The sequence below is a fragment of the Metschnikowia bicuspidata genome, assembly GCF_001664035.1.
Source record: "Metschnikowia bicuspidata var. bicuspidata NRRL YB-4993 chromosome Unknown METBIscaffold_5, whole genome shotgun sequence".
Taxonomy (NCBI): Eukaryota; Fungi; Ascomycota; class Pichiomycetes; order Serinales; family Metschnikowiaceae; genus Metschnikowia; species Metschnikowia bicuspidata.
This window is the reverse complement of record NW_017387735.1, coordinates 448,419-463,006: the sequence shown is the minus strand read 5'-3', so window position 1 is coordinate 463,006 and position 14,588 is coordinate 448,419. Positions and strand designations below refer to the sequence as shown.

The 14,588-nt window shown below is 46.2% G+C and overlaps 5 protein-coding genes across 5 annotated transcripts; 1 reads left to right on the top strand and 4 right to left on the bottom strand.

Annotated features, from left to right (window-relative positions):
- Positions 1–154: 154 nt before the first annotated feature.
- METBIDRAFT_72615 (Zn(II)2Cys6 transcription factor domain-containing protein) lies at positions 155–2,554 on the bottom strand (the record flags this gene model as incomplete). The annotated part of the gene is made up of 2 exons (XM_018858406.1): positions 2,304–2,554; positions 155–2,114 (listed from the first exon to the last, which is right to left on the bottom strand). Exons 1-2 carry the CDS (start codon positions 2,513–2,515, stop codon positions 155–157), a joined length of 2,172 nt encoding a protein of 723 aa, XP_018710417.1. The 5' UTR covers positions 2,516–2,554.
- A 1,134-nt stretch (positions 2,555–3,688) lies between these two features.
- METBIDRAFT_72613 (uncharacterized protein) lies at positions 3,689–7,288 on the bottom strand (the record flags this gene model as incomplete). Its single annotated transcript, XM_018858405.1, has 2 exons — positions 6,344–7,288; positions 3,689–5,881 (listed from the first exon to the last, which is right to left on the bottom strand). The coding sequence occupies exons 1-2, from the start codon at positions 6,827–6,829 to the stop codon at positions 3,689–3,691; spliced, it is 2,679 nt and encodes an 892-aa protein (XP_018710416.1). The 5' UTR covers positions 6,830–7,288.
- Positions 7,289–8,625: 1,337 nt separating this feature from the next.
- PMS1 (ATP-binding mismatch repair protein) lies at positions 8,626–11,396 on the bottom strand (the record flags this gene model as incomplete). Its single annotated transcript, XM_018858404.1, has 2 exons — positions 9,865–11,396; positions 8,626–9,786 (listed from the first exon to the last, which is right to left on the bottom strand). Exons 1-2 carry the CDS (start codon positions 11,359–11,361, stop codon positions 8,626–8,628), a joined length of 2,658 nt encoding a protein of 885 aa, XP_018710415.1. The 5' UTR covers positions 11,362–11,396.
- A 125-nt stretch (positions 11,397–11,521) lies between these two features.
- Positions 11,522–12,619, top strand: METBIDRAFT_32924 (uncharacterized protein). Its single transcript, XM_018856162.1, has one exon. It carries the CDS (start codon positions 11,747–11,749, stop codon positions 12,407–12,409), a length of 663 nt encoding a protein of 220 aa, XP_018710414.1. The 5' UTR covers positions 11,522–11,746; the 3' UTR covers positions 12,410–12,619.
- METBIDRAFT_209669 (Ca(2+)-binding ATP:ADP antiporter) lies at positions 12,448–14,348 on the bottom strand. Its single transcript, XM_018855024.1, has one exon. It carries the CDS (start codon positions 14,079–14,081, stop codon positions 12,486–12,488), a length of 1,596 nt encoding a protein of 531 aa, XP_018710413.1. The 5' UTR covers positions 14,082–14,348; the 3' UTR covers positions 12,448–12,485.
- Between the last annotated feature and the right edge of the window lie 240 nt (positions 14,349–14,588).

Below are 14,588 nucleotides of genomic sequence, written 5' to 3'. Positions count from 1 at the left end.
CTTGTGATTTGTTTTCATTTCTTGAGGTCGTCGTTGGTCTACGGTACACGAGCATAAGTATTGTGTCCACCTGTGTCTGAGCCACTGTCGTTCTTTTCAAATGTATATAAAGCGACTCTCAGAAAGAAGAAAAAGGCCACAGTTGATTCAGATACTATACTACCAGAGCAAAGTGAGCTCCTTTCAAAAGTCCATTCGGTTGCAAGGAAAGCAAATCAACCACCGAAGTTTGTATGGGGTTCACGTCGTCTGTCTGTTCGGGTGCTCCAGGCTCTAACATCCGAGGGTAATGGGACGTGCAGATGTATGTACTGTTGAAGTTTTCGATGCAGTGTTCTTGCAAGCCAATACGGTCCTGAAACTCCTTACGCGTAGCATGTATATCGGAGATGGAATTCTTCCAATCCACAATGTTATCAATGGGATAGAGCCGCCGGACTTTTTCGTTGTACACCAAGTTTTTGTATAGAATCGAGATTCTTATATTGAGAAACGTGTTGACCCGGATTGCGTACGCAGAGAGTAATTTGAGTTCATTCAAAATTCGAGCATATGCCTCAGGAGCCAAGCAGAGTTTATCGGGATCATCCAACGAATAAAGGACACTCGCGTCGCAACTGTTTGGGAACACGTCCAACATCAAGGGCGAGTCGAAATCTCGAAGAAAGCAGAATTTGACCTGCGGCACAACAGCATATACAGCCTTGCGGAAGAGCCTGAAGAATAAGTTAAGAACCTTTTCGAGTGGGTCCGTGGACCGACTTACCGTTAGAAGCCGGCTGGGTCCTAAATTGGCCCATTTGCGAAACATGTTAAAAAGCACATCTAGTTGAAACGGTATATCGGCCAAGTTATTGTTGACAGCAGGAATATGCGCTCTGATTGAATCCTGGCAGAATTTCCACAAGTCTTCGTAGACTGATACTATGAACTCAAATGTTTGGTGGTTGCGGATCTCAGAGCTCTTGATGGAGCTAATGGCCACTCCCAATCTGCGCAACATCAATTCATACTCGCCCAAGAAACTGGGGTTATATGCGGGCAAATACACCGTTCTCACAATATTTGCCGCAAGCTGCATGTGAACAGGCACGAAAAGTGGGGGCGCAACCCCCATGTTCTTACAAAATTGCAAGGTATAGCTGAGGACGGAAAACATCCCGTCTCGGAAACAGACTGTCGAGTCTAGAGTGGCTTCAGGGTCGTAGATAGACATGATCGACAAAATATAGGATAACGAAGATGCCAATTGCGGATCGCTGTTTTTGTTCAATAGAGACCGGAGGCTCTTGATGACAGCCGCATAGTGCTGGATCAGGTACGATAAAAGGGTTTTTCGAAGCTGCATTTTTTGCTTGTCTGGGCCTTGAGTAAGAGCCCTGCAGCTTCGGAAGACGTTGGTTATGAGATAGTTGGTAGTGAGATTCGTGAGGCACAGGAACATGATACTCAGCGTGTACGCCTTGTAGATGAAGTGGCCTAGCCAGGCATGATATAATTCACGAATCTGCTGCAAGTCTGCTTTTCCCTGCGAGATCAACGGCCCTAAATTTATGATGAACAGGTGAAGCCGCGCGTCGAAATCCATGTCTTCTGGAGACAAGATGTCGAATCGCATGAAACTTTGCTCACCGTGCGGGAGCATTTTTCCAGGGTGGTGCAATGACGTGGTGTCAGAAGCACAATGGTCAAATCCAGCTAGGTTGCTGTTATTGTTTAAAATGATCTCGTTATCTTGCTGCATGTCAGGCAACATCGACTGGGAGTTGTAGCTCCATTGGGGATCCGGGGAATTGCAGAATGAGTAGACCGGATATACGATCTCGTGGCCTTGTTCTGTAAGCAAGTTGTCAAAATTTTGTGTGACTCCAGAGGAATACACCTGGGACGTCAGATCTCGTGAGGACCACCCGGAATCATATTGAGGGGGCTCGGTCGTGGATGAGACAGCACTATACTGCATATCCACCGAGGCACTCAAGCCGACGGGTCCAGCGGCAAGCGGTGAATCATACGTATTTTCCAAGGGCGATATTTGCGAGTGGAACACAGTGTCACCCTTGTACGACGCAGAACTCGCATTTGGAACTTCGGGATACAGAAGGCTCTGTGAACTAAGAGGTATACCCTGCACGTTTGGCTGTGTGAAATATTTCGACAGAGGCAGGCCGATTCCACCGATCACAGTTTGTGTCTTCAGAGCAGCATCCAGCGATTGCGCCAGGTCGTTTTGCTCCGAATCTGGAGTGTCTGTTTTGATGGGTTGTGCCGAGGTTCCCACCAGAGGCGCTCGTCGTGAAGACTCGCGGGATTCGTACTCCTGTTTTGCCTTTTTGAATTCACTAAGCTGTTTTTCCGTATAGTCGAGGTATTCGCATCGACTGCCGTGCTTCTCACAATTGGTGCACTCTGGAAGCGTTTCCAGGCATTTCACCCTTCTGCGTTTGCAGGTAGGGCATCCCAACTTTGAATTCCTGTGTTTCTTGCGGCGAGATGCTCGTTGGTCTTTTGTCATTCTCCACGCATGTAGTTAGCTTTGGCTGAAGCACCCCAGGAAACGCAAATAGTGTAAGCATAATGAGGGAAATGCGCAGGGCCCGTATGAATTCTTCGGGTGTGCGTACAACGCCGCATCGGTCGCCAGAACAGGACGCTCGCATATTACTGATTAAGAACAATTATGATGGTAAAAAAAAGCGACGCGGACGTGGGTGGACGATACAACGTGCACTGAGTCATAAGCAAACAAGTGAATTTTTCGCAGACCTATGCATGTGGGAAGAATGGTACGCAAAGCTGGTCAGACTACCCGAGATGACACCCACTGATTTTTGCTAGGTCTTTCAGAAAAGTGGTTTGATCTCTCGGCTTTTGTGTATTTCGGCCCGTTCGTCCATGAAGGTGTATGCAAGATCACGAGCTCTGGAAAGATTCCGCGCACATATGCAGTCTGCATGAGATCGTATACAGGATCAATGACTTCACCAGAGAGGGCGAATAATCTCCGCTATCTTTGACCATCGAATGTGCCGTCCAGGACTGAGCCGTGCGAAGAAAAGGAAAAATGACGGAGGCAAAAAAGAGTGAGCACTGCCAACACAGATTGCGTGCCGAGCCAGAATTTTCCGACGTCTAAGAATTATCCACTTTACAGCCGAGGAGCAAGCAGCTGAGATTTTGTAGGTTTGACGGTCTGGGATTTTATTAAAACCTCTCGGGCTTAACCTATGCGGATTCCGAGTAGCTTTGCTCATCCACATAAAAAAGAAATGAACGAGCCTGAGCATGGATTGGAAAGTTCTCTGATTTTTAGCGACGCTGGTTTTTGGCATTCGCGCGTTCTTTGTGAGGTCATCGCCGAGACGCGTGTCTATGCACGTTGCCAACTATAACCGTTGGATGAAATCGACAATTTACGTTGAAGGTGAGTGATTATTAATCGAAGGATTTGGAGAGTCATAGTCATCAAAGACCACGTGCATATCATCCAAAAATTTCACTGAATTTTTTTGTTGAAACATCAAGAGGTGTTATACTCGTGTCTACAATGGTGATGAGTATGAAGTTTGGCTTATCATTACACATATTGGTCGACACAATCCGTGCTTTTATATATATTTTTGGTCACAGTATTCCTCGGACACGCAAGATTGAAACACTATTGCGCTTACAGCAGTGTTCATTGGGATCATTGATATGTTTTGCGTTTGGTGCAATCTGCAAATTTCTGCCTTTGAATTTCTTTAGCAGATTCAGACTGATTCTTTGAGCTGTTGGAGATTGCGTCTCTACTACTCAATAAGTTGTCTAGCCTTATGTTTAATTGTTCGTGAGGAATAGGCGGAAGGCGATCCAACTCATCCTTTTTCTGAGAGCAATAAAGATCCACTATTTTATCGGGGTTGAAATCATGATTCGCTAAGCCGACAGAATAGTTGAAAGAATAAGGCTCGTTTTGCATTGAATAATGCTGTCTTTTTGTTTCCAGATGAATCATGTCTGCAATGACAGGATCAGAATACAATTCGTCAAAGAGCGGATAATGGTGGGCAGCGAAAATCGTATTGGAAAAATTCTCGATTTGTTTCTCACGTAATTTGAGTTTTGCCGGCAAAATTTCAATGACATCGCTATATTCCCACGACTGGTCAGGGTCACTAGGTACCTCTCTGATGAATTCATCATTAATGACAGACGTTTTGTAATTATGGTATGCCAAAAGCTGCAGGCGAGTTTCAAAGAACCGAATGATGCGCATCAAGTTCCTTAATATTGGCAGCAAAGAACAATAATTTTGGGTATCAAGGAGATCGGGTTTTGACAAGTCTGTGCCTACCTTGGTACACGTAACATTGCAAGAGTCTGCAAGCAGAACCGATTTCAAAGGGGATATCACGTGGTTGAGACATTTTGCAAGGGCATGATAAAACATGTACATGATCTTTTTCAAGGGATTAGTTTTTGAACTCATGTACATTTTCTCGTCTGGGTACAGATAAAACCACTCATAAGCCATATTAAAGAGAAGACTCGGAGAAACAAAATGAATGTTATCATTTTTCTCATAGTTGTTTTGAGCCTTGTAATAGAGATTCTGAGCAGAAATTTCAGGAAAATATTGCTTAAGTAACTTGTCAAAAATTTTGTTCAACTCGTGAAAATCGTGACGAAAAATAGGGTCGTAAATCACACTGACTAGACCTTGATCGAGGTCTGTACCTTTCTCATGAAGATTAACAAGCTCATCCACGTACGATTTATACTTTTGAAAGTCGATCTGCAAATTGCGTACGACACTAAAATTGTAATCTGGATTGAGCGATTGCCGCAAGAAGTTTTCACACAACAGAAACTCCCTGTGCATAGAAAAGATGGGAAGATTCTGTGAAATGCATTCAGTCAATGAGTTCTTGAAAAGAATCAAAGTTCCCCTGATCATGAGACTGAACGTGTCCAAATTTGATTGAGGATTCGTGAAGCACGCCCACGCCGAAAATAAAGACATACGAGCTGGAAACTCTGGGCTGTACAAACTGATGGAATTCCTCAACTCTGCAATGACTCGGCCAAAAGTGACGTATGATTTGGCAGTGAGTATGTCGAGGTCTTCCTTGTTGTAGAAGAAATGCAGAAGTTTTGCCTCCGTGGCGCCCAGTCCTGAAACCGAAGATGATCTAGAGGAGTCCAGCTGCGGCGAAAAGACAACATCGCCATCGACTATTTTTTCAGAGGCCCTCATGAGAATATTGATTGACTTGTCAATGAAGTAGATGAAGAAGAATTCAAAAACAGTGGCTCTCAAGAAGACTTCCAACCACAATGTGCGAAATTCACGTTCATGGTATACTGGGCGCATAAAGTTGGACTTCACGGTGGATTTGAGGCGTATGTGCGCTCCGGTCTGCTTAAGATCTTTCACTGTTTGCTCAAATAAATTGGTCTGTAGCTCTTGCGGGACTTGGAGAATCTCGAACTTTGTGGGCTGGAACTCGCAATTGGGTAGAAATTTGTCATTTGTCGAAGCTGTTCCAGTCGTAGGCACCTTTGGACAGCTTGTGTCTTGCATTGACACATCATGCTTGTCGTTCGGCGAGTCGATGAATGTTTCCTCCCATACAGAAGCCGTGGTTCTGCCGTTGGGATGACTGTCTCTTTGAGTGAGTGGGACATTATAAGACGCGGCAAGGTGGGTATCATACTGATCGAGAGCGAGAAGCAGGCCCTTTTCTTGAGACTCGAGTTCAGAGGGAATGTGCTCCTCGAGAGGCCCTAAGTCGTGGGTTATTTCGAGAAATGCGTTAGAGTACAACACGGAGCGGACGTTCGGCAGAACCGTGGACGCCGCCCGACGCACATGTGGAGCAGCCTCGCGGATCTTGATCTTTTTTCTGTGGCCACCTAATCCCAGCTGGTTTAGTAGTGCATGCCGTCTCTTGTCTCCGTCGTCGCTAAGAGAAGAATTAGGGGAGTATTCCATAACATCTACGCCGTTTCTTGAATCGGAATCTGCGACCGGCCCCTGTATGTCGTCTCGTCGTTGCACAGATACCTGCTGGAGATGTTGGTTGGGCCCAGTTGGTGCAAAGAGCAGTGTAGGTGACGCCTGTAGCCAGGTGTGGCCACCGCTAGAAGCGTGTGGCCGCACAGCCAAGCGTGGATCCTGCGTGGAGGTAGACTAGGACATGGCAAGCAGTGGCAGCATGCCCAAAATTTCTGGATGCGCCGAGCCAGCATGAGATTGCGGATGAGTATAAGCTTGTAACGCTGGCCCGTGTCTCGTAGCATGCATATACGCGATATTTTGGGCCCGAGGAGACACGAACAACAGGCCTTTTTGGCCTACGGGTATGTATGGCAGACCATCCACAACTCTAGTTGATGGCTGAAAAAACACCTCGTCGTGGCTCTCATTCGGACCCGTGGCTTGCCCATGTGGGTAAAGTGGCGGTGCCCCTAGAAGTTCATGTGTCTGTGTTGCGGCCACCAGCTGGTGTGTCACCGCGCCATAGGATGCATAGAACGGTACTGGATCGTGCTGAACTACGGCAGTAGAGACTGCTGGTGTTGGCCCTGGTGGCTCAGGAATCAAGGAGACCTGCGGTCGGAGCATTTCGTTTTTGCGGCGGATGTGCTCCAATTTCTTTGGTGGGAAGTCCAAGTACCCGCAGCGGTAGTTCTTCTTTGTGCACTGCAAACAGCTGGGAAGGTCCTCGCTACACTTGACTCTGTTGGCGCGGCAGTTGGGGCAGCCGTCCTTGGAGTTCTTGTGGCTTCTTCGGCTGCGGCGCTCCTTGATTTGTGGCGCGGGCTCGGGATCATCAGGAAGCATGGTTGTGTATGTGGCTATCGCTGTGGGCGGCTAAGCAATAGGGGTGAAAATGCTTGTGCCCAATTTGGATGTGCTGGGTCCGGTTTATCGAAGCTCGACGGATGTTTCTTGGGTGACAGATAATGTTTGCCTCCGACCAATGATACCCGGGTTTCAAAGATGTGATGCCTAGAGCGTTCACCCAGAATATTTGCCTGGAGCAGACGATTTTACTTTCGAACACGCTCCAACAGAGAAACCACTCAAATATGTTGGCTTTCCCTCGACGCTTTGTTCCAATTCGACCGTATGCCAGGAATCGCTTGCACTTGGTTCGCTTGCCCTTGGTTCGTATGCCGGTTATGTGGCTTATTTTCTCCTGCCTTATTCGCCAAAATAGATAGGAAGAGATAACAAATTAATTAAAGCACTGTTTATCGAAGCTTCCGATCGCGGAGAAGAAGGATACACCTGCCAGCATGGGCTGCGTTCCTGCTTCAGGCCCAGGACCAGTTTCCAGATCCCCAGGCCAGATGGGGCCGCGGGCTCCATGTGCAGTACCGCGGCCGAAACCGGTTACTGCGGCCCGAGCGGAGCGTTATGAGCTTTAGTCTGGGCGTGCCGTTTGGGAAACCAAGACCCACCCGTCTTTCGGGACAGCCTTGATCTACGGGTGCCTCTTTCTTCGGTTTGCTTTTGCTGGAAGTCGATGGTATAAATTTTAGGCGCGGCCTTGCTACGTGCCCGGGTTCCCGAGCCAGCTGTCAAATATCATGGATCTTAACCAGAGCTCGCCTCCACTGAACCCCGCTTATATATCCTCCATCCAAGAACAAATCGAATCAGCTGCATGGCAGGCACTGCTGGAGATGCCCTATTAGGTACCACGCGTTTAGGCGAGCGCCACCATTTTTTTTTTTTCTGACGCAGGCCCGACCGGTGCCACCTGAACCGAACATCCTTTCCAAATCCATTTCGAAAGTTTGTGGAGCTACTGACTCTTGGCCTCCAATCGATCCATGCATCTACATATTACAGACCAGATTCCCCGCAACGCGCCAGGAATTGGGGGACCCGCTCTCAGCTGCCGGTCCAGGATACCTGGATACAGGATCCCAGAGCGGGGCCGCTGTGCGATGCGATGTCCCCAGAGTCTATTCTAAAACCCCCTGCAAATCTATAAATCACCCCATCAAAATCGCGCCCTCTGGTTCTTACTGAAAACCCCACCACTCACAGACATATCGTGGTCCAATTCTAGGGGCTTATTGCGCTTTCGGCGAACTAAGCCTCGAAGGGATGTTCTTTCCTCATTTTTCTTTCTTTTTTCTTGACCTACTCAATTATTCTCCCGCATCCGGCCCGACGCCTTGTTTTGCGGATGCTTGTTTGCGCCTCGGATGCATCTTCCATGTGCGCCTGGCTATTGTACATATTCCTGAATCCAGATCATTATTCTGCTTTATCATGAATCCAAGCTGGTGACAAAACGCCCCGCCATTATGGCGACCTCAGGTTTGGACTGATGCACGTGGGAGCGACGCACAGACTACCACTGTCCCGCGCCCAATCGGATGCGCATACTGCACGACCAGTACGACACGTTGTCAATTTCCGCCAAGAAATGCTGACGCGGGTAATATTCCAAACCGTCGCGTGAAATCGCCAATTGATGCAGTTTATCGCGACGGAACCAAGAAACATAATATTATCACTGGAGACGTAGTGTTTTCTTCTGCGGCATAAAGACACATCTTTTTCACTAGGCTTGATGACTCTCGACCTCAAGCTCACGTACGCAAACCCTGAATTTGTCCTCAAACTTCGTAGTCGGCCGAGAAGCCGGTTCCTTCTATATCCGCTAGATGGCGCATGGTGGGCCTTCCGTGAGGGCAGTTCCAGGGCCTGTCCAATGTGGCCAAGTTTTTCACAACTCGCATCATCGTTTGCGTTGATAATGCCAGCCCGATCATTATACTCAGCCGACATGCTCGCAGGGCTATCATTCTGTCCACTTTAGTGCAGCGGCAAGAGAAGAACGTAGATCTGCGCGGTGTGGTCAGACTATCGAATTTCGCCGCCTTTCGGGATTCGCTCCCAGCTCCCTGCTCGTGTAACTTATGAACAAGCTCGTGCAAATCGCTCACATCAAAGACCACATTTTTCAGCACCGGGATCCCCTTCAATCTCACCCTTCGGCCGGGAGCTGCATCTTCTATTTCCTCTATGGAAAACCCGTTTCTTCCAAGATGCTCCGCAAACTCAAGTATTTCCATCTCATCGATCGGAGACAATTCGAGGACCTGAGGCACCACTAATGGCTGTGGTTGAAGCGTCAAATTATTCATCAATCTCTCGTAATTGTAAATTTCATCCAGCGCATGTTGGTCCACAATGAATATTTTGCCCCCGTGACTGACGATAATAAAGCCCGAATTGAACTGTCCAACAATTTCCATTCTCGTGAAGTCGTTTCTGCAAATTTCCATGGCTTCGTTGATATCTTGGACGCGTGCAATGCCGTTTTTACCCCTTTGAATCTCCGCTTCACATGCAACATACGTCTTCGCTTCTTCAATTGTCACTGACAAAAGACTTTGTACTCCTTGAAGCTGGTCCGAATGGCGCCTCTTCCTTCCAGAAGCTGAGTTGTTTATCTCTGAATTGTGTGCTGTCGACCACTCCATGTCACCTATTGTATTCTCTGGATTAGACGTCCTAGTGTCACGAGAGGACTTCTTCGAATTTGCACTGTCATCTCCCGATTGAACACTATCTTTAGTATTCAGATGCACCTGGAGAGTTGTATGATCTGCCTCGACTCCGACTCCTGCATCACGTTTCAGATTCTTGGAGTCGCTTGAGGCCATTTGTGTACTTTGTTCTAAATTTTGGAGGGTTTCTTCTTCCTCTAATACGAATAGCACATCAGGCTCATTGTCTATTTGATTAGGTGCACAAATTGGTTGCGAATCACACTTTTCAGGATCTGCGACAGTGATTAAGGGTGAGGAGTATTTGATGTCGTCGGCATCAAGATCCCCGAAATTGTCGACTTCTTCTGAATTTTCTCCCTCATCATCCTCGACGTCCGAGAGAGTTTCCAGCAATAATGTAGATACAATCGCGTGACTGTTGGGATCGAGTACTTTCTGTCCTTCGTTTCTTTGAGCAATATCTTCGTCAACGGGACATCCATCTTCAGCTTGACGGGCCTCAGTTTTGTCAAACGAAATATGTGTTATCTCGACTTCCGAGTTTGATGGTGAGGATCTGATAGATTCATTGCGCTCCACTGTTTGTTCATCATCATTCTGACTGAGTTGCTTTTCTTCTGCATCCTCAAAATTGACTGAGGCTACATGTGATTGGCCGCATGAGCTGTGAGAAGAACTAAACAGGTCCAAGCTTTTTTGTTGCGTGGAACTATGCTGCGAGCCAATATTCACCACGCCCATCTCACTTTTAGGAACGAAATTGTTTCTTCCCCGAAAGAGCGACACTAACTCTTCCCTAATGACCTCGCTGATCAAGTCTTCACATTGCATCATGACCAGCCTCTTGTCGGGAGTAACGTTCACGTCCAACAATGAGCTGGCTAGCTGAAGATCTATGACGTACACTGGTGACTGGGTTGTATTGAAAGATTTGTAGACCTCATTCACGATCTTTCCCAACTTCTTATGAGTTACTGGTCTCTTGTTAATGCTAAAGTATTGTCGATCAGTGGCAGCTCTGCCCATTCCGAAAGAACAGTCAGAGATCACGCCGGTAAGCTTTATGCTGAGGGCCATGGGAACACACGACATGTTGAGCTTGAAGCGAGCGTCAATATTCTCAGCAGAAATTGCCAAGGGTATGAGTCCATGTGCTCCATTGCTTCCATAAATAGTTGTTAGCACGTCCGAGATCGAAGACTGCCCACCCTGTGTTCCCATGACCATGGTTTTCTTTCCTGTGGAGCCACTGATATTAAAAATGGTGAATCGAATGTTTGTGTACGCTAGCAAATATGCCTGGAGTAAATTTAACGTCTTGGAATATTCTCTTTTAGCATGTTTTACAAAGTTCTTCTGTCTTACAGGCCATCCGTGGAAAAGATCAGAAATGTTGACAGTGGTGCCTTTTTTCCCAGTAACGAGCGATTTTTTAGTCTGAATCTCACCCATAGAGTTGTACTCCAATTGAGTCCCCCGAGGAAATGTCGTAGCAGACGAAGTGACCACTTTGACCTTCGACACAGAACATAATGAGCTCATTGCCTCCCCTCGGAAACCAAGCGTAGTCACAGACGTCAAATCTTCGAAATGTGTTAGCTTTGAAGTATGATGTTTCAAGCAAAGCGTCTCAAAATCTGATACGTCAATCCCACGGCCGTTATCGGAGACTTCAACAGAAGTAGCCCCATGGTTGTTGAAAGTGACCTCAACTTTATTGCACCCAGCATCAATAGCATTGTCGATCAATTCCTTCACCACCGACGCAAGATCAATAATAACTTGTCCGGAAGTTATCTTTGACACGTCACTGGCATTAATTGATGAAATTGACATGGTGATGTGTGGCTTTTTCGTGACAAATAAAGGAAGGAGTTACGCGTATACGAATACTAATACGCGTCATGTATGGAGAACGCGAGACTTGATGAGTCGAGAGAAGCATGACTACGAATTCAAGTGCTTGTCTATACTGGGCACATACTTCCAGAAATACACATTTCTTTTCAAGCGCTTGTAAATTGAAATAAGAGAATTTCTAGAAGCAGTCATTGGATGGTCACACACGTATGTTCGTTGATTTATCTAAGTAATCGCATTATTTCAAGAACGCGCATTGCGTTGCTCACGGATCTTCTGCTATACCATATTCAGCCTACGATTAGACCTCGCTTCAAATGTCATCTTTTTGACTCATGAGACCAACTAAACATAAATTGAAATGGACCCAGTAACTATAGAGGGCGTTCTTTCGCAATTACGGGACTTCTTGGTGCTTTGGATTACGCAGATTTTATACCATAACCGCATATACTCCGAGAATGCCTTTGAAGAGAAAACATATCTTGATCTCATAGTTCACCAAAGTCGTGTCCCAGATCTCAACGTCTTTTTCAAGAACTTTGCCAATGAGATGGTCTCAGTTCTCGTAAAGAAGGCAGGTGGTGGCAAGGTCCACGATGTCATCGTGCTTCTCTATAACGAAACTAACTCGCATGTTACAAGGCGGTATATCATAAACTTTAGCCAGTTTGTAGGGTTGGCTGATCAGGTATCCTCACTTGATTTCTTATCGAAATCCACTGACTCACAGCTGTCTCGTCTCGACTTACCTGAAATGACGTGGGGAAACATATATACGTATTTACGGAGTATGATGTTCTTCCATATAGAAGAGCTCAGACGGACACAGCAAGCGAAGGACAACTGTATATTTTTCAAGCTCCTTCTAAATATGGACGACTCGGCCAATTTATCATCGGAGAATGCGAAGTGGGTTAAGTTGACCTCCGAACAAAGCCGAGCAAAAACGAAGTTCGTTTCCTTAGGAGAAATGTCTGTGGGGTTTCTATGCTTTGACCTTCACAACGAGTACATCCTATGACTTCGCCATCTATTCCACCAGGACGAGTGATACCAGACATCTCATATTAAATACTATTTTGGTAATATAAAATACATCAGTTGAGCTTGTTGTTGAGACCCATGAAGCCCTTTAAGTTCTCGTACATGAAATAACTGATAGACACTGCCGGTGCAACTTTCGCCAAGTTTGGCACCAATCCTTTAAATAACCCTGGAGCTCCCTCACGTTCAATGGTTTGCAATAGCACGTCCTTGAACCCATCATACCTATATGGGTGAGCATAAGTGCCTTGGGCTTGCAATCTGGTACGTAGAAGATTAATCGGGTAGACCACAGTGGCACCGAAGGTTCCAGAAAGTGCACCCATGCTCAAAATAATGTAGTTGGAGAGCTTAACTTCATCCTCAGGAACATTCATCTGTTTAGCTTGTCGTTTTACAAGGAAACCTTTGATGGAACTGAAGGTTCCCAAGTCCAAAGCCGCGTAGGGAAAAATGCCACTGGTTCCAACAAAAATTCCTCTGTAGAATATTCTGAGCCCTCCTTCTTTGTACATGTTCTTGGCTGTCTGGATTAACAAGGCATTACCTCTCACCAGCGAGTCGAGATTGGAACACTGTAAACGGAACTTCAACGTGTCGATGGGGTAGACGGCAAACTGGGATACCACACCACCAATTCCACCGGCCAAATATGTCGACACCCGTGATAACTTGGAAGTATCATCAACACCCTCGATTCTGGACAAAAATCGTTTTGTGGCTTCGAATGAACCAAACTTCATTGCAGATTCGGGAAAAACTTTAATGACATTCAACCCGTTACCCACATAGAAAGCCCTGAAGCCACCTTGCTTCCAAAGTGTACGGGCTGCTTGAATAATTGGAGACCTAATTGTACGTCTGTGAGGAGCCTCCGCAGCGCTTCTGGAACTCTCCAATTCAGCCTGGGCCAATGCTTTTCTGGCCTCTTCAATGACGTGCCTGGAAGCACCAGATGCTACCTCTTTTTCAATTTGCATTTTGGACCGCAAGACTGTTGAGGACAAGTCTGTTCTGGCAATCAAAAATACTTTGATTCTGTCGAAGGGAGCCGTACAAGTACGGGAAACCACACCTGAGAGGCCTCCGGCAAGAAAAAAGCCAAAGCCGCTAAGGAATTGGTTAATCAACGTGACATCACCGTCAGAAGAAAGGTCTAATTCTTCGGCAATAAATGTGAAGGCAGTAGCAATCCGAGACCCGTCCAAACGTGGCATCAACACCAAAAATTCTCGAAACTCGTTATAAGTAATGTAGCCATTATCTTTCGAGTCGATCTGCTGGAAAATGTGGTCAACGATGTGTCTGGACGGGCTCATGTTCAATGTCTGTTTTAGGTAATGGATGAAGTCTGCCTTTGTGAGCTTTCCATCATTATCTTGATCGATTTTATTAAACCCCTTGAGGATCTGGTCATCAGTAGTCTTGAGATAACGCTTGAAGTCATTAAAATCAATAATCTTGTCTTTGTTGTAGTCAAATGACTGAAACACTTTTTCGACTAGGTCGGGATTGGTTGCGATGGGATGATTGAGTGACTTGATCGCCCGTTTGAAATCCTGAAACGTGATTTCGCCGCTATTTTTTATATCTAGCTTGTCAAACAACGTGGAGTAATCGTCTTCTTTTCCCGGCTGGCCAGTCATCATGCAAATGGGGTGGTTGTGAATTTAGAGGAGAAGTGAAAATGCTGGATGCAAGTGATAACTGAACGATCCCAGTCCAAAAATGGGCAGATGAAAAGACAGAGGTTTCGAATATGAAAGCGAGAGTGATGAAAGACAAGAACAATTCTTTGAAGTCAAAATTGATATATGGATCAGTGACGTTGAAGCCTATATTCTGAATTGGGGATCTGCTTGTTTGGGTATGATCATGCGTTTTTTTCTGGCCTGTCTGAGAGTCAGCGAGTTTTTCGAATTCCTATTTGCTTGAGGGCATTTCGTCACGTGCACCCCGGGGCATGCTGCACCCCGGGCATTTGGTCTGCTCGGTGAATGATTCAATGAAACCACATGCCGTATATATTGTGCAACAACACTATCCCGAACGTACATCAGAGGTCAATTATATTCAAAAATTAAATTATTAATGCTGGGAACTTTTGTTTGCGAAGTTTTGCCATATCGCAACCAATTTAGGCCCGGCAAAAACGC